This window comes from Myotis brandtii, unplaced genomic scaffold (genome assembly GCF_000412655.1).
Source record: "Myotis brandtii unplaced genomic scaffold, ASM41265v1 scaffold165, whole genome shotgun sequence".
In the NCBI taxonomy this organism is placed as follows: domain Eukaryota; kingdom Metazoa; phylum Chordata; class Mammalia; order Chiroptera; family Vespertilionidae; genus Myotis; species Myotis brandtii.
The window spans coordinates 13,073,500-13,096,105 of record NW_005356042.1 but is presented as its reverse complement, the minus strand read 5'-3'; the positions used below and the strand labels follow the sequence as shown (position 1 = coordinate 13,096,105).

The 22,606-nt window shown below is 44.2% G+C and overlaps 1 protein-coding gene across 1 annotated transcript in view; it reads left to right on the top strand.

Moving 5' to 3' along the window:
• Positions 1 to 22,606, top strand: part of WWOX (WW domain containing oxidoreductase) — a 935,251-nt gene that overhangs the window by 41,998 nt on the left and 870,647 nt on the right. Inside the window, exon 5 of the mRNA XM_005862598.2 lies at positions 7,495 to 7,601. Within this exon, the coding sequence (XP_005862660.1) occupies positions 7,495 to 7,601 (107 nt within the window). The remainder of the gene's footprint in view (positions 1 to 7,494; positions 7,602 to 22,606) is intronic.

The window sequence follows — 22,606 nt, the reverse complement described above, 5'->3', positions numbered from 1 at the left end:
TTTTTTTCTTTTTTTTATTTTATTCTGGGCCAGCTTTAGCTCTGGCTCTAGCTCTGAGGCTTCGTATCTGGTTTGTTTGCCGTTCTATAATCGAAACAATGTATAACTTCAGCTCTGAGATCCCGGCAGGCTGAAAGCTGGTTTCTGGGGTTTTGTTTAGCTTCTTATTTGCAACATAGTACATAGTTGCTTAGAGTTGCAACTCAGAGGCCGGCAAGTCAGGCGGGGAACGTTGGAGTCTGCAGTCACTGGAGCAAGCAAGCCTCATGTTCGCTTCCAGCTGCCTGGCTGCTGGCCGCCATCTTGGCTGACAGTTAATTTGCATAAGGATATGCTGATTAGCCAATGGGAAGGGTAGCGGTCGTACGCTAATTACCATGTTTCTCTTTTATTAGTGTAGATTTATTTTTACCAAGAAGCCTTTGTTTTTGTTTCTTCTATTTCATCCTGTTTTAATTTTTTCTTCTCAAAGCTCTGGGCCAAGTTTATGAATGTGCCATGTACGCTTTGTTAAAAAATCCAATGTGGCGTTCCTTTCTTCTTATTGGGAGGGCTCTTTAGCTCAGACTTTAATACCGATAGTCCTCTAAAGTTTGGCATTGAAGCCTTCTAGAAATTAAATAAAAATCTGAGCAAAATTTGTAATGGCTATGGTGTTCAGAGTGCCCCACGTAAAATGCCTTACTTAATGAAAGCATAAAGACAGGGTTGAAATAAGCCCGCACTTGTAAGTTATTGACCTTGGAGAATGTGGAGAGAAGCTGTTACTGCGGATTAGTTATGCACACAGAGGGCTTACACAGAGAAGTGTTTGTGAAAGCAGAGGATGGTGTCAATTCTGAGCCCCGTGATGAAATATTAAATGAGAGAGAAGATAATTTGATAATGTGTCACCGTTTGGGACAGGAGTCCATAAACTAAGTACATTTATGTAATAAAGTAGCTGAAGGGGCCTCCATTCTTTGCCTTGACATAAGGACACAGAGAAGAAATAGGCCGTTGTTGACACTGAGACCATTTCTGTCTCTTTCAGAAGGACAACTGCTCGGTAAGTTTAGTTTAAACCAGTGGGAAGAATGTACACATACCTCATCAGAGTCACAAAGAATATACATCAGATTCTGTAAGTCACATTCAAGGATACAGTGAGCAGGCAGTGGGCTGGTGGGCAGTGTTCCCAGCTGGTTTGTCCTGCCTGAAGGAGCTCTGAGTTTGTGCCTTTAACCCCATGTGGTGAGTGTGGTGGTTTGGAGGCTGGATCGGGGCCACCTGCTTTGAACTCAGGCCACACCCCTGGGGGGGTCCTCCTTTTTTGCTCTGATCTTGTAAATCTCTTAACCTCTGGGGCTGCTGGTTTTCTCACACAGGAAATGATGATAATGACGCTTCATAGGGTTTTTGTGAAGTGCATCTTAGATGAGATCATGTATTCTCACCTGGTTGAGTGCCCAACACCTAATAATGCCCCCCTGTCCTCCAACTTATATTCCTGCAAAAGTCTTCTCTAAACATCAGCCTGCTCAGAAAATGTGTTGTTTGGAATAGAAATATGGTAGATTTCTTTCCATTCCCACTTGCCTTCACTTCTCTGTATTAACATTTATAAAGGCCTGTAAATGATCAACTAGATATCATTCAGTTTTTTATTTTATTTTTAGCTTCCTTCTATAATAGGCATACATGCATGTGTTAAAAAATTGAAATAGCCTAGATGTTCTCAAATGCAAAATAAGTCTTCCTTGCTCCTGACCAATGGCTTTCCTGCCCAAGTACTAGTAATCAATGTTAACGCATATTAAGCACATGCCTTTCCTACCTTTGTGTTTCAGCAGTGGGATCATACCTGCATGCAGTGCTGTACTCTGATATTTTTTCTTCTTTATTAATGCAACATGTAGATGTTTTCTTGTGTCTCCATCTCATGTCACCTCATTCTATTAAACCGCAGAAGAGTATTTTGTTCTATGCCTGCTGTGTAATTTATTTAACCTCACTGATGCACATTTAGGTGGATTCCAGGCTTTTGGCTGTTACAAACAATACAGGTTGAACATTCCATATATATATTTAATCCTCATCCGAGGATATTTTCCCACGGATTTTTCTAGAGAGAGTGGAAGGGAGGGGGAGAGACAGAGAGAGAAACATCAATGTGAGTAATCAATGTTAACGCATATTAAGCACATGCCTTTCCTACCTTTGTGTTTCAGCAGTGGGATCATACCTGCATGCAGTGCTGTACTCTGATATTTTTTCTTCTTTATTAATGCAACATGTAGATGTTTTCTTGTGTCTCCATCTCATGTCACCTCATTCTATTAAACCGCAGAAGAGTATTTTGTTCTATGCCTGCTGTGTAATTTATTTAACCTCACTGATGCACATTTAGGTGGATTCCAGGCTTTTGGCTGTTACAAACAATACAGGTTGAACATTCCATATATATATTTAATCCTCATCGAGGATATTTTCCCACGGATTTTTCTAGAGAGAGTGGAAGGGAGGGGGAGAGACAGAGAGAGAAACATCAATGTGAGAGAGACCCATTGATTGGTTGCCTCCCACACGTGCCCTGATTAGGGCCGGGGATTGAGCCTGCAACTAACTGTATTCCTCTCATATTTTTGCTCATGTGGGCAAGTGTATTTGTAGGATAAATTTCTGGATGTGGAATAGCTGGGTCAAGGGCACATCCATGTATGATTTGATAGCTATATCCCAATTGCCCCTAAAGATGTTGAGCCATTTTGAATTCTGCTCCTCTCCTCCCTCCTGTTAACATATGCAGTTGCCTGGTTCCCTCAGACCCTTCCTGACATGGACATCGCTCAGTTTAGTTGCCCTTACAGATTCTGTCTTCATTGGGGCTGCCTAGACCCATGTTAATTGTAATCCTTGGGCCTTTTTCTCACTGTGATTCTTAACACACTGGGATCTGCCCTGTCACTGGCAGGTCAGATGAGAACTTATTCAACTAGCTCAGTGGCGGCACGAGTAGGCAGCTTGGGGTCAGTCTTGCCTCTTGAGAGATCCCGGGCAGTCACTTGGAATTTATTATGTAGCTTTACAAAACATTACATTCCCAAAGCATGTAAGTGCAGCATGGTGATATTTCAGAAAGATATTCCCCGTGAGCGGACCATCCCCTGCTTCTGTATCCTCATCACGTGAATTGGTATCTTTCTTTGATACGTATTTATATTCGAAACCCATTTATGTTATCAGGAGGATTTAGGGACCTCTGTGTGGTACTTGTTGCTAGCTGTATATAACACATGCATTGAAGCCAGGGCTGGTGATGACTTATTTTCCTCTGGAGAGACCTGTGTAGTTTTGTAATTTCTTGAGTTGGCAGCTGTGTTTAGTGTTTAGCGGGCACAATTTATAATTCTTTGGAACTCAGAACTATGTCATTGAAATGGCGTGCAAGGAAAATGTGATCACTCAAATCATTCAAGTGACTGCAGAAACGGCGATATGGATTCTCTGGTTACTGTTCTGTGGCGTTGACCTTATGGTTGTGGTGGACGTGTGTCCAAATCTTCATCAGAAGTGCCTGGGAGTTAGAGTTCAGTATCATGGTCAGTGTCATGTCACTGCAATTTCATTCCCATTAATTAGATCAGTTTGGAAAGTAGGTCTTTGTACTTGCAGGAGAATGAAGGAGAACTCTCATCCTTTAAGCCAGTGGTCGCCAACCTTTCGGATCTCACGGACCACCAGTGGTCTGCGGACCATTGGTTGGCGACCGCTGCTTTAAGCTACATAAAAATTATCCCCAAATTTGAATTGTCCCCAGATCTAACTCAAGATGAAAGGCATTAAGCTTATCGATGTGATGGTAGGTCTCCAGGGAGGGAGATGACTTGTGCTGGCAGATTCTGCAACTTGTTGGTTGGTTCCTAACGACGCTTTAGTGTTCTGTTCTTGGGGAGGTCAGGGAGAGGGAGTCACCATCTCTGTGGCCTTTTAATTGTGTTCAGCTACAAGTAACATTTATCTCCAGTGTTTCACAATTCTAAATTAATAATAACAGCCCATTAGAAATCACAGCTGCTGTAAGCCCCAGCTCCTTTGGGCATCTTAATAAAAATGATAATTAAAATAATAATTTACAGTAAATGGGGACACTGCCCAAGTAAATCCACAGTGTGGAGAAAATTAAAAACTCAAACCAGAAGGAACCTTCCTGGCGTTGGGGAGAGAAATGGCCTTGTTCTTAGCTCCCACTCCAGTGATTGCTGGGCCTGGGATCCCAGCCCGACGTGCTTCGCGCCTGAGGAATCGGTGACTATCCTTGTCCATCCAGCCTAGCAGTCTGTCTCACTGGGTGTGGCCCCTGTTCCCTCCCCTTCCACTGCCACACACACCACTCTTCCCTTTGTAGTCCTTGTCTGGGTAAACCAATTGGCAATCTCACCTGTGGCCCAGCTGCCATCCTTGGAGACCTTGGGTGCTCTCTCTAAGGTAGACGCAGGCAGTCTCAGGCTTTGTAGATTCGTGCTTCCCAGATGGTTTTCTGGTTTCCCCTTAGCTGTTGAGTATCAGAGGCTCCTCACCCCTCCTGGCTGGTCACAAGGCTTTAGTGTCTTCATGAGTCTCTTTTCCATGTGAGAACCAGAGGCATCTTCAATGGATAACATAACAATAACTGGTAGTGCTACTCCCTGCCCAGGTTCTTGTACACACTCCCTGCCACATGCAAAAGAGCCCCACAGCTTTATTTTGGGGCCCAGGGTTTCATCTCCCATTGAGTTTCCTGTTCCTCGTTCTCATGGGCCCATCTCCAACCTTTGACCTTGTTTTGCCATGTACCCCGTCTTTACTGCTTGTCTGGTTCACGTCTATAACCTTTGGCCCCAATGTGGTTCCCGGTGCAGAGGTCCTGCTACCGCGCAGAGACACTTGGGAGATGCGCAGGAGGGTAAGGAACTTGCACCATGTATTCAAATTCCTGCAGAGCCCGGAGTCCTCACCCTGGCGTTTCTCTGCGCTAAGTCTCCCCGGCCCAGCTAGTCCCCATCTTCTCATGCTTGAGAGCCTAGGGTTCAAGGTGGCCTAAGTAACATCTCAAGCAGATCTGTGTGAAACATTCTTTGAGATTCTGAGATTCCCATTCGGATGTGAACTTTCTGATTGAAGCTGTTTTGTCTGAGCCATTGTCTCTAGCAGGAATCTGCCCCAGGTAATGCGCATCTGAGCATCAAAGGCCCACCCACCATGGCCGGACAGGTATATCAGTAGTGTGGGTGGTGACTGAGGCCTTTAGGATGGTACTAACCCCATGAAAGGGGGTTTAGGGGCCCAGTGTGGCAAGCATTTTCAGAGAAGTTGGATATCTACTTTTGATATGGAATCTCCCTGATTTTTTTAATGCTGGTAACTAATTCATATTAGGAAGGAAGGAATGGAGGGAAGGAGGGAAGGAGGGAAGGAGGGAAGGAGTAAAGGAAACAAAGGGTGGACCAAAAAAAAAAAAACTGCCCGTGGGCTTGATTTATCCTGTGATTACCATTCTAGAGAATGAAAACTAGTGTAAGATAAGCAGGTATTTAATATTTTCGGTATGCTTTACCTCTTATGGTACTTTCATGTCTGTAGGCAAAGCTTAAAACCCAAGATGGAGATAGCAAAACCTCCACGGGCACTGAGTTTTCCCACTTGGATTGGCTGGAACAAGTGCTGGAAAACTGACACCGCCCGCTGTTTTAAAATGTGTTCCCTTATTTTTTTTATATTATTAACTTAAATATTCTTCTGCACTCTTGCCACCTCTGTGCAGTTAAGCTGGTTCAATCTAAGCATTGTCATAAAGTTAATTTTTTGTAAGACGAATCAGGTTATTAAATTTAGTAAACCACTGCCTTCAATATTTTGTGCAAACTTTGGCATCGTGCAGAATTGGCTTAGCTTTCTACATTTAGCTAATTAAACGGGAGTGGGGGATGCTGTTCTCCTGGATTTCTCCAGGACTTTCACAGTAGGTAGCATTATTCAACTTTTTTTTTTAACTCCACACTCTAGAGATACAGTTTACTATAAAAATGTTATGGTCCTTCCTGTTAAGCCATCATCTTTTGAAATATCCATGCGTTGTTTCTGCTCCAAAGGCAGTTGTAAAGCATCAGGAGACGAAGTTGCCTGTCGAAGCTTTAAGAGTAGACTAGCGGTGTGTGAGGCATTGCCCATTTAAGGAAGATGGAAGACCCACAGTGCAATTTCCCACGACACAGGGACAGATGGCTTCACCATAGCCACAGTCAGGAATTATCTAGGGAGCCCGACGGGTGCAAGCTTGCACCAGCAGCCCATTGCTGCCATCATGTCAGACATGTTCTTGCTGGTAATAAAAAGTCCTTTGCCAGAGGTTATTTTGTCAAGTGAAGTAGCACGACTTGACAAGTTTGTTTGGGAAAACATATATACATTTTTAATCCTCACCTGAGGATATGTTTTTTTATTGATTTTAGAGTTTTAGAGAGAGAGTGAGACAGAGTTAGAGAGAGAGAGAGTGAGACAGAGTTAGAGAGAGACACATTGATGTGGGAAAGAAACATCGATCAGTTGCCTCCCATATGTGTCCCCACTGGGGATCAAACCCACAACCTACATATGTGCCCTGACCAGGAATCAAACCCATAATCATTTGGATACGAGATGACACTCCAACCAATCAAGCCACCTGGCCAGGGCAGGAAAAGAAATTTTGATAGGAAAAGTGCATGATCCCCCCGACAGATTTCTAGGTAGTGTCATTCAAATCTGCAGTGGAATCTTTGCAGGATTTTAATATGTATTCGTTAGAAAGGAAGTTAGCGGGTTATCAGAACTATTTGAAACAATTTGGATTGTTTTATAGTAGTCCAGAATTGTAGCTTATTAATAATCTATAAGAGCCATTCATCCCTTTGGCAGACATTTTTTGAATCCTACTGAGTGTCATTCCCTTGGGATACAGAGATGAAAAAGGCAAAAATTGTAAGGCGTTTGCCGTTAACCTGGTAAATTAGATAAATAAAGCCCTGCCTGGCCCAGCATTGTGTCCATAATCTCTCAATCCACTGGAAATATGGTTGCTAACGAATGACTAAGCATTGTGTCCACCATGTGCCCCTACTCCCCTACACCGTTTTTTACATAGTCTGATGAAAATGTGCTGAGAAATATTTCTGATAATCGCTCTCACCTGGAAATTTCATAGGGACACAGAATCCATCATTTTCAGTAAGATCGGGGTGTATAAAGTCCTGGATTGCAAGTGAAGTCGTTTTTGGCCACATCATGTAACCTCCATTTGGCTGTCAGCGTTTCATTAGCCTGATGGATGCAGCCCGTCAGTCAGCAAGATTTTTTCCCATTCCCGCTCCCATCCAGTTCGGAACAGTGGTGCTACACAACCTGGTGAGAACCAATAGGGTGACGTGCATGGTGCTCAATAAAGGCCATTCATCATGATTCAGGGTTTTCTAATGTTGACTTTCCTTTAAACCATAGGGTTTGAAACCGCCAAGTCTTTTGCCCTCCATGGTGCTCACGTGATCCTGGCCTGTAGGAATATGAGCAGAGCCAATGAAGCCGTGTCACGCATTTTAGGAGAATGGGTAAGCAAGCACTTGACTGTGTCTTTTCATTGTCAAATACACACGCCAGGAGGAACACATGGCGGTTGTAGTGCAGTGCGTAAAGTTTATTGCTCTTGGAATAATGTTTTCTTTAGATGGAAAGCCATGTTCACTTTGTTTACTTGATGAATGGAAAGGACAGGCAGGCTCGCCACCATCCACACTTGTTTACAGTTCATTGTCAGTGTCATCTGCTCTATAGTCAGAGGTTGGCAAATGTTTACTCATTTAGCTCATGTATTAAGAAAAATAAAGTGTGGTAAAGCCCCTGAATACAACTAAGAGCTTGTTATGCTTATGGATTTTAGGGTGAGGAAGGAGCAGACTTTAACCCTGTCTTTGGGTTTTGCTTTTTTATCTCTGTGTAGGTGTTCGTGTTGATACATCTAAGAGGAAATAGTCACTGAGGGCTTGCAGTTCTCTTGGGGCTCAGGATATAGCCTCAAACAAAACAAAATCCCTACACTCATGGGCTTACCTTCTAGGTAGGAGAAACCGACCCTGATGTCAGGTGGTTTTTAATACAGTGAAACATAATAAAGAGGCGTGAGGGGTAAGGAGGGGCAGCGTGGACTCTTTCAGTTTGGGTGGTCACAAGAGACCCCTCTAAAGGTGTGACATTTGATCCGAGACCTGAATATAGTAAAGAAGTAAGCTCTGCCAATGCCAGGGAAATACTGTTTTTTAAAAAATATATTTTTATTGATTTCAGAGAGGAAGGGAGAGGGAGAGGGAGAGGGAGAGGGGGAGAGAGAGAGAGAAAGAGAGAGAGAGAGAGAGAGAGAGAGAGAGAGAGAGAGAGACATCAATGATGAGAGAAATCCATTGATCATCTGCCTCCTGCATGCTCCCTACCGGGGATCAAGCCCACAACCCAGGCATATGCCCTGACCAGGAATAGAACTGTGACCTCCTAGTTCATAGATTGATGCTCAACCAGTGAGCCATGCCAGCTGGGCAGGGGAAATGCTTTTTAAACAATGGGAACAGCATGTGGAAAAACACAGAGGCAGGAACGTGCCTGGAGGATTCCAGGGTCCACAGGGAGGCTAGTGTGGCTGGGCCCAAGGGGAAGGGGGGAGATTGCAGGGATGCTCCGAGGGCCTCACACAGGGCCTCAGAGACAGTGGTGAGGGAGATATTCGGGGCTTTGAGCCAAGAGTGACACAGTCTGAGTCATTTTTTTAACATGATCACTGGGTGCCGGGGGTCTTGTCTAGCATCTCGAAGGGTTCAGGAATCTGGAGAAGGGGCTGCTGTAAATTATTAAAAAGTCTAGAGACGAAACGTAATTTTGGAAGGCATTTTGGGGAGCCAGAGAAGACTTAGCTAAAGGAACCAAGTTCTCTCATCTCTCTGGACCCCTTGCTTTTTATTAACACAATTTGTCCTAAAGCAAGGTAGATATACATATCAAAGGCAAGGTTTAGTATACAGAATCCATCGTCAGATTGGGGGAACTGCCTACGGCTGTTCAGGTGTTTGGCCAGTAGGAGGCAATAACATGTAGATTGAAATGCCCTCAGCTGTCTGGCAGCAGGCAATCATCTATGCAAATCTTTAGGTGTGGGGAAATGACCTTACCCATTTCCAGCAGGCAATCCTCAAGGTTCCATCAACCTTTTGATGAAAATTCTTGCATTTATGACATGCTGGAATTAGCTTCCGGCAACTGGGCTTTGGTGTGAAGTATAGACCGAGTTCATTTATTCAGTTATCACTTATTTACATACTAGAGGCCAGGTGCAAGAAATTTGTGCAAGAGTAGGCCTTCCTTCCCTGGGCTGCTGGCACGGGCTTCCCTCTGGCACCCGGGACCCGGGCTTCCCTCCAGCACCCGGGACCTGGGCTTCCCTCTGGCCGCTGGCAGGCACCCAGGACCCGGGCTTCCCTCGCAGCCTCGGCTTTGTCTGGAAGGTCGTTCGGAAGGACGTCTGGTCTAATTAGCATATTATGCTTTTATTATTATAGACTAGAGACCTAGTGCATGAATTAATGCACGGGTGAGTTCCCTCTGCCTGGCCAGCAATCAGGGCTGATTGGTGCCGTCTCGCCCAGTCCTGATTGTGGTCGATTGGGGCCAGTGGGTTGCGGGGAGGGACTGTGGGAGCTTGGCCGGTTGTGGGAGGTTGGCTGTGTGAGAGCACTGACCACCAGGGTGAAGCTCCTGCGTTGAGCGCTGCCCCCTGATGGTCAGTGTGCGTCATACCTACCAGCTGGTCACCTGGTCGTCTGGTCGTAAGGGTTGCTTAGGCTTTTATATATATAGATTCATGAAGTGCACCATGGTCTTAGGTACTGGGGCCTACTGTTAAGGAAAAACAGATGTTACCACTATCTTTGTAGAACTTTCAGCTCACAGTGAAAGACAGATTTAACTTGAGAAATATAAACCTCAGTGTAAACTTGAAATAATGGCAAGTGGTACTCTGAATTATGTGGTACTCCAAAATGGAGAATAGCGCCAGGGAGGCGGGGGGGCATTCAGAGCCCCCGAGAAAGAAGTAATTGAGCTGAGATCTCAAGAAAAACTAGGGGGTCCCTAGCCAGTTTAGTTTGGTGGATAGAGCATCGGCCTGCAGACTGAGAGATCACAGATTCGATTCTGATCAAGGTCATATACCCGGGTTGCGGGCTCGATCCCCAGTGGGAGGCGTGCAGGAGGCAGCTGATCAATGATTCTCTCTTATCACTGATGTTCCTATTTCTCTCTCTCTCCCTCTCCCTTCCTCTCTGAAATCAATAAAAATATATTTTTTAAAAAAGACTTTTTCTTTCAAAAAAGAAAGAAAGACTAGGGAGAAGGTGGGAGAAAGGTCACACTGGGCAGAGGGAATAGGAGGAGGAGGTGGCGGAGGCGATGACAGTCACGTAGCTGGGAGCAGAGTGTGAAGGGGTTGGATCATCCTTGCCAAGACTGTCTTCGTTTTCTGAACACTGTGGAAAATTTCTTGCCGTCTGAAGAAGTAGACCATGGTTTGTTTAAGAGAATGTCTGAGGTTCTGGACTGAAAATTTATGAAAGTCAAGAAAAGGAAGATTTGTTTCTGCTTGAAAAATTCTGTGTATTTCAAATGAACTCTTATCCTAATCTCACCTGATTCATTATTTGGGATTAAATTAAATATACAAAACAGGGCCCTGTAATTTTTAGAATTGTATAAAGTGAATAAATGGTAATATATGCATGTGATTTATATCTTCATACAAAATGGGGTGGTATTAAGTAAAAAGTGAAAGTCCCTCCCAGTCCTTCTCTTGGAAAGTAATATTATTAACCATTTCTTGTGTAGTCTTTCAGATAAAGGTTGTATGTACTTGTACACACACACACACACACATAATATACTTTGATTATTTTTTACTTAATACTATAGATCTTTTCTTATTTTCCTCATTTTCTTATCTACCTCATTGTATTTAACTGCTATGTAATAGTCCATCATCTTCTTATGCTGTGATTTATTTAACCAGTCTCCCTTTTTGAAGGATATTTGGGTTGTTTTCCTTGCTTTGCTATCCCAGGTGATGCTGTCTGTAAGTTCAGTCTCACTTGCATTTTCATTCAAAATTGGGTCTCAACTATGGTGCAGTGAGCATTCTTGATGCATACTTTTGTGAGTACAGTCAGAGGGCAGAGTCTTCACAGTGGACCCATTGATTCAGAGGCATATTAAATTTTTGAAAGGTCGGTGGCTGTTTCCCAGGGCATCATCTAGTGTGGTTGTGCTGGTTTCTATCCACACTGTCACTCTAGAAGAGTACCTCACACCAGAGAGTGTCCAACTTGTGAAACTTTGCCCATTGATGTTGTATTTAAATTAGAGAAATAAGTCCAGTGGCCCTAGTGATGCTGCACTAACCATGTTATGCAATAATGTTAATATTGAAACCAGTCTTGGAAGATAATGCTAAACACAATTATTTATGCATTTTAAACATTGTCTTCCTTTTTCACAGTCATCTGTATCAATCCCATTATAACTACTGTTTGATGCTCAGAGGAAGAAATTCCTGGATTTGCCCTAATCAACTGTGGGTCTTTGGCAAATCTCTCAGTCTATTTGGTGCCTCAGTTTCCTCATCTCCAATGAGGAAGGTTGAATGGGATGATCTCAAAGACCCACCATTTAGTTAGGTGTTTTTTTTAAGCCATAATTGGGTGGGTACCTGTGAATCAGTTTCAGAGGACAGACTTTATCATTGTATAGTTTCATTCTACCATATAGTAACTTGAGGTCAACCAGCAAATAGTTCTCCCAGAGAGAGAATTACCCCGAAATATTCACTGCCAGGGACGTGAGCAAAGGAAATGGCAACAAAAACAAAACTAATACTCACATGGCAGAAATGTTTCCATCAAATTGTATAGGTTGTAGACTGAAGAAACTGAACCCTTTTACCACCGCTCTCATCTGTTCGGGTATTCTCTGTGAACCCCATTGTACCGTGTTCCCTATCCCCCTTGGTTTGTGGAATGGAAGCTAAAATTTGGCACTGAAAGCTGTCATGACCGTTTCATATCACTGCACTATGAACACAGCGCTGAGCGTGTGAGAACCTCCCTCGGCAATCTGTTGAGCTGGGGTTTCAGGCGCTCACCCCACTTCCCCACCCTCGATATGTGCTGGTCCGGTTGCCTTCAGGCCCTTCCTTACCTCATTTCTGCCAAGGAACTTTATCTGTGACATCATTAAATACCACCTTCTTGTGTTTCTCAAGGGCAAGTTGATCTACTCTGGTTTTCCCAGCTGCTAGCCAGCTTAAGCTCGTTTCCACTTTATTTGGAACGAATCCTATCAGTATCGGAACTGGGACGGCACCGCAACATATTGGTACCTCCCAGGAGGTTCTCAGAATGATCCAAAGTTTTTTGTTGCAGCAAAAGCTCACTCAGGAGTCTTTAGGCCGTTTGGCTCAGCCTTGGCTCGTACGTGCCGAGGCTCCGGGCAATCAGCTTGGCTCAGGAGATGGAGTTTGTGCTTCCTTCCCCAGCTTGCTCTTCTGTGCCTGGCCCTCCTCTGCCTCTTCACTATCCATTCCCAGAATCGCTCTGTTCCAGAGCACTCCCATCCCCTCTGTGCCGAGGAAATGTTACTCACAGCCTCCTTGGGGCCCCCAAGAACCACCTTTTATTGTGTCTCTGTCATGTGCTGTGTCCTGGGCAAGATACTTTATATCCTTATTCAGGAGCATGCAAATTCCTGGTTTTCTCCACTTTACAGAAGAGCCAATGGGGGGCTCAGGAGGGTGAGGAGACTTGCCCAGAGTCACGCAGCTGGTGGACACAGCTCCTGGTGCGTCCACCTGTCCTCCAAACCCAAAGTCCATCTACTCCACCCCACGGCCTGGCTTTTCTACCACATCCGGCATCATACATGTCTATTACCTTTCAGGCGTTGCTTTCAAAATCGCTAGGTGCTATTTGAGTGATTAATTTCAGGATTAATCTTATTTCTCAGATGAAGCTACTCTGACATACCTTATTGTCCCGGACAAAACATTTTCATTGAAAATGTCCTTTATAGAGTTCTCAAACCACTTTTGGGGCAATCCAGCTATTTAGTAAAATGTAACTGAAATGGAAACACGTTCCATATGGAATTTTATTAAGAGCTGAGATATAATTACTGCTACTAATAATGATTTCATGGGAAAAGGCCCTCCTGCTGAGATGTTTTGGATGCTCCAAAGTTGGAAATAAGAGAAGAATTGAAAATAATTAAAATTGGATAACATGGACACTGCAGAAGTAAACCACCCTCCTAAAGGGCCAATCCATTAGCATAATTAAAGAAGGAGGGAGGATGGATCCATCAGCCCCCAATCGTATTTGAATGAAGTGTCTCTGGAAATGGCGTTCCTGCCTATGTAAGCAGTCCACCATCGTAGGCGTGTGCCCTACCTGATTCACACCCTAAGTGTGTTGCAGGCTAGTGTCCCTGACTCTAAGGCAAGCACCTACTATTTTTCTCATTATTCCAAGGAGTCCATAAGGCTGGCCAGGTAGGAAATTTGTAGTTTATCTTCCTATTTTCAAGATGGAGTGGATTCTCTTTTACGTAGCAGCATGTCTGAATGTTGGGATTTCATGTGCCTTCTCTAAGTCTGGGACACTGACAGGTGTGGTTTTACTGTCCTTGACTCCAGTTAGTATTTATCGGAGTGGGGTTTGGCTGTTGTTTTTAATGGATGTCTGGCACGTCCCCCTCTCCATGCTGAGATCTGAGGACTAAGCGAATTGTATCGAAATGCACTTTAACAGTCGCAGCAAGATCCCCCATCCCAGTGTAGGGCTCTTGAAAGGCCTCAGTGGGGCTCCCAGTTCCTCCTCCCTCTCACCTTATTACAGTCTCTAAATTTTAGATTCCTAAGGCGTGGGGTCTCAAACTTCTGGTCCTGGGGAGGAATGAGGTTGAATAGAGCTGGAGCAGACGGGCCTGAGGTCTTCCATGCACCTGCCAGTTGTATGCAGGCGGAACAGACTGGGGTGGCGGGAGATCAAATGAGGGGGAGGGATCACTTTTGGTTCCCAGTCTGCCTCCCTTTTGCCAGGCCTTTATTAGATCTGCTTATTATGTAAAGAGCCAAACAGGAAGTGGAAGAGAGCTCACCTGTGTGGCTGCCCACCTGTGAAATGCGGGGCCCAGTGACTGTTCTGAAGCTAGCATCTACTGGGGATTGAGGTAACCAATGGGCTTGGTGGAAATGGGCTGATGGCAAGAGGTGCTGGTGGCCCTTCCTTGGAGTTATTAGGAGACCCACTCCTAATTCCCCAGAATGCGTCTTACACCCATTCCCCTGTCAAAAGGGAGTGTTGAGTTTGGTTGGTTTGGTCCCTTTGGTTTGGTCCCCGAGACAGACTTGGAGCCCAGTCTTTTCTGACCTGTCTTTTTATTTGGCCTAGACTTCAGGTCATCCCAGAGACTGGTGAGGATGAATACCATCGGCCAGGGCAGCCTAGAGGAGACCCAGCTCAGCTGCTCGTGTTTTCTCGTGGGCGTCTCACTGAGAGATCCAGGGGCTGTGCCGGAGGCAGGCTGGGTGGGCTTCAAGAGGCCTCCTGCGCACATGCTGCCTGTGGCGGGCAATTCCTCTCCGGTTGATAACAACTGCTCTACAATGCGCTGCATTAAAATGGCAAAGATTAGAAGCAGATACAACCTATGAGCTCGAGCAAGTTTCTTCATGTCTCTAAACCTTAATTTCTTCATCTGTAAATTACAAATACTAATATCTATGCTGGAGATATAGTTGACTGTACGTATTAAATGCATTGACTGTACGTGTGCTTAACACATTGCTGGGAATAGATTAAGCATTTAATTAAATGTTAGCTACTGCTGTTAATAATGATAATAGTAATAATAATAGTAATAATTTCTTATTCATACATGAGTACAGAGTGACGCTTACTTTTCTTAACTCCCCAAGTAGCTGAAGAGGAGCTGTAGGGAGGATGTTTATCATCAGCGTGATGCCAGTGGAGCTGCCGTGAATTACTTTTCTGTCTTCATCTGTCTGGACTCCTACATTTTAATAGATGTGTATTTAGTTTGTTGATTAGTATTTTCCAGTGGAGCTCATATTAGCACTCAACTGTCATTTGAAAAGCCATCTTAATTATTTATGTGATTGCTTTTTCTTTTGTATTTACAAAGAAATACACTTTGCATATATTTAAGAAAGATGATTAAGGGATCAGTCATCAGGAACAGCAAGCAACGGTTTATATCAAAATGGCTATTGAGAAAGCAGGGAGATGAGGGGTAAAAAGAAAAGATTTATTAGTCAGAGGTAATGGAATATCCATGCGTTAGAGAGACCACATGCTCTGTTGATTGTGGCCACATCGTTGGATGCTGGAGAGACTGAAGTGCTGTAATTATTCTCGTTGTCAATACAGTTGATAGCGGGTTTATTTATCCAGTTGGAGTGAAGGCATGTGGAAAGCCGACAGTATTATGTCATATTGCAGTTTCGTTGATTAACATGGAGAATAACGATTTTCGTATTATTTTCAGCTATGGAATTCTACTAGTAGATACCAGCCGGTGTGTTAGGCATGTGGCTGAGACACTGTGCTGTGCTTTCAATAGATATGAACACCCTGCATTTTCATGACATGATCTTAAGCAGTGATGGGCTAGGATGTTGAGTAATAAATTACTTGCACTTTTAAGAACAACTGGAGAAACCCAGCTAATTTTAGGCTCCCTCAAATCCCTTCAGTGACTTTGTGATCTGGGATAGCTTTGATGTTGGCAGGAATTTCCCCCAATCTCCTTTGATAATAAGAGCTTGAATCCCATAATTTGCCTTTATAGATTGAAGGCCGTAGGGGTGATGCCTTCTTTTATGTGATGCGTGTGCTGGGGGGAGATGGGCAGCACGTATTGTGGGTAATTTATAAGCCTTATGCCTGTCTAAGCTGGTGACTTGTCTTGGAAAAGATGATCACTATTCAACACATCACAAGTTATAGGGCTCATCCCCACTGTTTTGAATGATCTTTAGCTAAACAAAAATATAAAAACTATTAATATTATTAATAGTCATAGATTATTGGGAAAAGTTCATCCTAAATCCACCGTTAGATTTGTTCCTCATTTCTTTGCTTTAAAAATTGTTTTTATGTATAGTATTGGATTTTCAATAAATAAAGTGGGATATCAACAAGTCTGTGAACCAGCAAGAACTATGTTAACCACTTGCTTCAATCAATAAGCGCATACACATGCAGACAAAGGTAAAGATAAACCTCTAGAGTTCTCCCTTGGGACATTTTCGTTCACAAAAATGTCCTATTATTATGGTCATCTGTGGTGGGGTTACGTATTGATAGATGTCTCTGTACTAGGTACTATGCTGAGCATTTCCCAATGAAATATTTATGTTATGTGTTAGACCCATTTTGCAGATAAAACACTGGAGGCTAGAAGAGGGGAAAAGGCTCGCCTGACCTCACACAGCTGGGAGCTATGTGGCAGGTCCAGGATTGGAAGTCATATTTTCTCAACCCCAAAGCTGTCTTGTTACTCAATCATGTGTGTTGTGTCAGAAGACTGGCCCCTCCTTTTCAAGGATTTAGCCCAGGATTATATTCAGAGAGACTTGCATGTTTATGTATGACTATTTCTCTGTTCGTGATCGGAGGCGACCTGTGGTTCCCTAGGAAAGAGAGCTTCATGGGTGGCTCTTTGTAACCTGATGGAGTTGATGGAGCTCACCAAAGGGAGCTCCTTCCTCCCCCGACTTCCACTTCAAGTGGCGTGGAGTGTACGCACTGTTCTACTTAAGTTGGCTATTGACCTTTCTTGTCACAGGCCCAGGGAAGATTCTTTATCAGATAAATTATTCATCCCCCTCGTAGACATAATTGGTTGCTAAAATATTCTGAGTTTTCTCTGTCTCCAGAATGCCTAAAACTTGTGCTTAGTACTTACCCTCTAAGATTTCCATTTTATTTCTCATTGTGAAAAATCTGCCTTGACCTAATCTTGAGTGTTATTCATTGTTCTTTGATCACTGTCTCTGTGTGTTCATTTTTTTTTCTGAGGCCACCGTTCTCAGTCTTGAACGGTATCTTTCAAACTTTATATTCACTGTAACCTTTGTATAACGAGGGTTGTGATTAACCGCAGAGCTGAGAGTGAAAGTCAAGCCTAGGTGGCCGGCTCCAAACCATCACTCCCAATCATGTGAAACCCAAAGCAAACGCATCCTTTCATTGCTAGGTGGTCCCCCGAGTTCTTATTAAGCAATTTTAACATAGTTTGAAGAGACGGATTTCATCTTCAGATGGTGTTCAGCCAATGCTGAAAGACCTGCTTCTGGCCACTAGGCATTTAGGCTCTGTTATTTAAGAGGGAAAAATGTGCTAGAGACTGTTTTTCATATTTATTATGGGGCATTTACAGAGAATCTCACACATAGCAGGTGTTAGATTAACAGAGAGGAGAAACACTCCTTGTGCCAATAAAACATCGTACAAATAGAGATGCAGCTGTAGACAAGGCGGCCAGTCTCAGAACAGGGCAGCACATACTGCAATTGGGTAAGGTTTATTTTAAGCAAATGTCTAAACTAGACAACTTTTTCACTTATAGGGAGGCAGCCGAGTGGAGTTGAGGTAGCGGAAGCTTTGGAGTCAAACAGAAGTGGGATTGAATCCTAGTTTCCATATGTGTCCCTGGGTTTCCCTGGTCGTCGCTTTGAACCTTTATTTATTTATCTGCAGAACGGTGCTAATAACAGCTCTCAGGGTCATCAAAAGGATGAAGTGAAAAACACACATGCCCTCTTGTGCAGCCATATTTTCCCTGTACTAGGTCCTGTGCTGGCACATAGTGAGACTCCGAGGACGGCAGCTCATGGAGCGGCCGAGTTGTTCAGCACAGATCCCCAAGGTGGACTCAGAAATTTTCCTGGGAAGTGTTTCCTCCTGCTCTTCCTCTTCCTCCCTCCCCTCACCTTCTTCCTCCTCCTCTTCCTCTTCCTCTCTTTCTTGTCTCCTCCTCCTCCTCTTCCTCCAAATGATCAGAGTACTTGGAAATAGACAAGCCGCTTTTCATCTTCCCATCAGTGTGTCAGTTAATACTGAGATGAGCTGAGGTCAGGAGCAGGGGGCTCCTCCCATTGCCATGGGGCAGAGAGATGACTGTCTGCCTCTCCTGTGCCCATGCCCTGATGTGGAGATGGCTGGTCTGCTGCTCAGGCTGGGGTTAGTGCAGAGAGATGTGCAGCTGGCAGAACAAACTCTGTGTCCCCAGGGGACTCACTTGGCACGAGTCCCTGCCTCCTAGCCACCTGGGGGATGCAGTTGTGGCTAGGTTTTGAAGACAATGAGAAAAGGAAGCCTTAGAAGTGGCTATGGTTTAAAATCTGTCCATACGTTCTTTGGTACCCTCCATTTAAGACATGGAGCTGAATCTTCTTCCCCTTGAATGTGGGTTGGTTTTAGGGCCACTCTCAATGCATAGAATGTGGCAGAAATGGTTATAACAGGAACGGCCATAATAGGCACTCCTTTTCCTCCTTTCTCGCTCTATTGGATCACTCACTTGGCAGAAACCAGCTGCCATGCTGTGCAGATGCTCAAGCATCTCTCACATGGAGAGGCTCATGTGACCAGGGACTGAGGCCTCCAGCCAGAAGCCCTCCTGGAGTCCTCCAGCTGAGTCAAGCCTGCATGTGACTGTTGCTGACAGCTTGACGGCAACCTCATGAGACACCTCAAGTCAGAAACACTGAGAATTCCTCACCCATAGGAACTTGATGAGGTCTGAAATGCTTACTGTTGAAGCCACTACACTTTGGGGAACTTAGTATGTAGCCATGGGTCATGGCCTCAAGGGGGGAAGCGTCTCAGAGAAACTGGACAGTGAGTGAAAAGGACAAGACACAGGGACTCACCCAATGATCACCTCTAAATGCAAGGCATCTTAAGGTCTTAGGGTTGGATCAGCCATCTGGGTCCCCTTGTCTGACCTCTTATACAGCATCCCTGGACAGAGATCATCTGGCTTCCAGTGAAGGCAGAGTCTTCCTCCGAGCATCTTATCCCCTCCTGCCTGGTTCTGCCCTCCACGTTCCGCTGGGCCACCTTCTCATCAGAACCCGATGAACACTCACATCTCTCAAAGGCCCTAAGTGATGACTCCAACGTTGTTGAAGACATCGGGTTACTAAAAGGTGGCAGTGAGGCCGGCCCCCTCATTTCTCTGCACCCTCTGTCCCTCTTTGACACTGAAGCTGGGGTGTGTATGGTAAGGTGGGGCAGTGGGGAGAACTCCACCTGCGTCGGTGTCCTTCCCAGGCCGCAGAGTCAGAGCCCAGATCCGCTTTGCCTTCCCCAGAGGCAATGAGTCAGTGCGAATGAGGAGCACAGCCTCCTTTTAAACGACTGAAGAACGTGCCTTCATTTACCCAGTCACTCTCAGATTCTAATTGTTCCAACTACAGTGCGATCTGTACGCGGGGTAGCTGGGAGAGACTTCAGTGCATCTCTGTAATGGCTTTGTTGTTGTTTATTGAGAGGGACTAATTAACTTTGATTATTGCACTAATATTATGGCACTTTGACAGCCCTTCAGATTTACGACTCTGGGAAAATAAACAAATGAAATGCAGGTGCTGGAGCAGAAAGAATAAGTTATTACTGAACTTTAATTACTTGGAATGTGTAGCCAGGAGAGAATTAGTTGATGAATTACAGGATGTTTAAGATCTACACCAAATTGTAAGCAATATGAAGGTAAAAATGAAAAGGGGGGCGGGGAGGGTGCTATTTTTAAGGCAGGGAAAGATAGGACCCATCTAGTAATGGTCTCAGTAGTGTCCCATCGATTGATCTCTATGTCAGGAATGAGGAGGAGGAAGAATAGGAAGTCTGAGCAAGATACATAGGAGCAGCTATCCTAGTAATCCAGTGCAGCTACCTCTGACGGGTGGCCTTGCTGGACTCTGTCCAGAAGGGGTCAGGCCTGGCTCCTGAGGGGGCAGATTGGAGCCTCAGGCTGGCCTTGGTCCCTTCAGTTCTGGGGTGCCTGCTGTTAGCACTTTTCCTTTTCAGAGGCTGCTGTTTTCATTCCCATGAGGGCGCTGCCAGCCTCCAGCCCAAGATTGTCTCTATTTCCCATTGCAACGTATAACTGTGACTCCAGATCTTTGTGGCCAACCAGGCCCTTCCTTTCATATCATTTACCCACCATCTGGAACCTTCTGGACCCCCCTTTGTGATGATGGGGACTTGTGGAATAGGAACCCACATCAGTGTTAGACCTAGCCAGACCCTTTCACAATGGGGATCTCCCCAGAATGCTGCTTAGAAACAAGTACTAGTACATAGGGGTCGTTTCAGAATTGCCTTCTGTTTGGGACGGTTCACGGCTTGTCTGATGTCTAAGTGTGGATAACAGAGCTGGTTCAGTGCTTACTTTCAGCTCTGGGTAACCCTGCATTTTCGGTGGCAATTCTGGGGTGCCTGGCAGTGATGTTAGTGGTCGCAGTCAGATTGCAGGCTTGAGCCACTGTTGATGGCGTCCTTGCAGACCTACTAGCACAGATGGCTTTGGGAGGCCTCAAAGAAAAGCAGATGTAATTCTACACCACTTTAAAGTATATGTTGAAAATAAAGTTCTTTTCAGTCATATATGACCTATGAGGCTTTGCAGAACTCTTTTAGCCATTACTTTTAGGGGCTACAGTAAAGATGTGAGCCAATTTATGCAAGAATAATATAATGATAAGTTTAGATATTAATTGGTGAAGTCGTTTGTCTTCGTGGGGAAAATTATGAATTAACAGATTACATTCAGGTATACTGTGCGTAAGAAATGGTAGAATTTTAGGATTGGGAAGGACTTTCTGAGATTATCTAGTTTCACTCCCCCACTTGACAGATAGGAAAACTGAGGCTCAGAGAGGGTAACTGACCTATCAAATGTTACTTAGATATTTATGCCTTATTTTGAGACAAATTATCATGCTGCTCAATTGCTTACTGTGAAAAAAAAGTGTGTATTTATTTTTTAAAAGAACAGAATTGCCTATAAGACAGGGATGGATGACTTGTTTAATTCTCCTTCTTATTTTTATGATAGTAACAATGATTATAATGTGTGCCAGTCATTGTGCAAAAACACTTTAAATGGTATGATTCCTTGCTATAATTCCGTTAATCTCTATGACAACCCTACTAGGCAGCTAAAATTATGAATCTTATTTTTAGATGATGATATTCAGCACAGAGAAGTTTAGGATCTTGTCCAAGCTCACACAGCATATAAGCAGCCGAGATTAAGTGCGGTGGGAGGACAGAAGCCGGGCCTGTTGTATTCCTCTTGGAATTTCCCCAGTGTGTAGCATAGTTCCTGGTCAATAGGAGGCATTTAGTAAATAATGACTGAGGATACAGTGAGGTTGACAGTTGAGCTTTGGGGATTATAACCTGGGCAGCAGTATCCCATCACTGTGGGAAGGGGCAGTATGGTTTGTTTGTTTTTGGAAACCATACCAGCAGACGGGACAAATAACCAGATTATTTTCTAAAGTACTGAACTATGTAAGTTGATTTTCATGTTGCCTAAAGTGCCTTAAATTCTTTAACTACCTTCTAGCTTGTAAAAGAAGGAGTTGCTATTTTGTGGTATACATTGTGTCAAGCAAATTGCATTCTCTTCTTTAACAATTACTAATCCTTGCCTAGCTGGTGTGGCTGGGTGGTTGAATGTTGTCTCATGAACCAAGAGGTCACTGGTTCAATTTCCTGTTAGGGCACATGCCTAGGTTGTGGGCTCCATCCCCCAGTAGAGGGCGTGCAGGAGGCAGCCAACTGATGATGTTTCTCTCTCATCCATGATTCGATCTCTCTATCCCTTTCCCTTCCTCTCTCTCTCAAATCCATAAAAACATTATAATCCCGATTTGGGTTATCTCAGTTAACCAGCTTCCCTGGCCATTCCGGAGAAGTGGGGAGTGGACTCTTAAATCAACTCGATTTTGAAGGACAGTAAATGGATAATTTTTGTAGAAAGATCAGTTGAAAAGGCAGAACCCAAGCGCAGAGGAGATACGTGCAAGGGCCAATGGATGGACCCAGGAGACTGCTGATCTAACCTGCCAGTGTGTGATCAAGAGAGATAAGGTGATCATAAATCAGTAACTGCTTTAAAAATTAAAAGGTCTGAGATGATGGCTAGGCTTTTGGAGGTAAATGTAGAAACCTTTTAATTCCCATTACTTAGGGTAGAAACCAGCTTGGGTTGGCTTTGCTTCTAAGGTTCCTCTTCCCTTTTGGTTAATAAGTAATTGTCCTGAAGGTTATTAAGGAAAATATGTACAGAAAGGAAATATATGAGAGAGAGAGAGAGAGAGAGAGAGAGAGAGAGAGAGAGACTGACTCATGCACTCAATGAGAGATGGAGACCCAGAGGAGGGAGAGAGATCAAGGCACAAAGAAACAGACAGAGAGGGAGATACTGG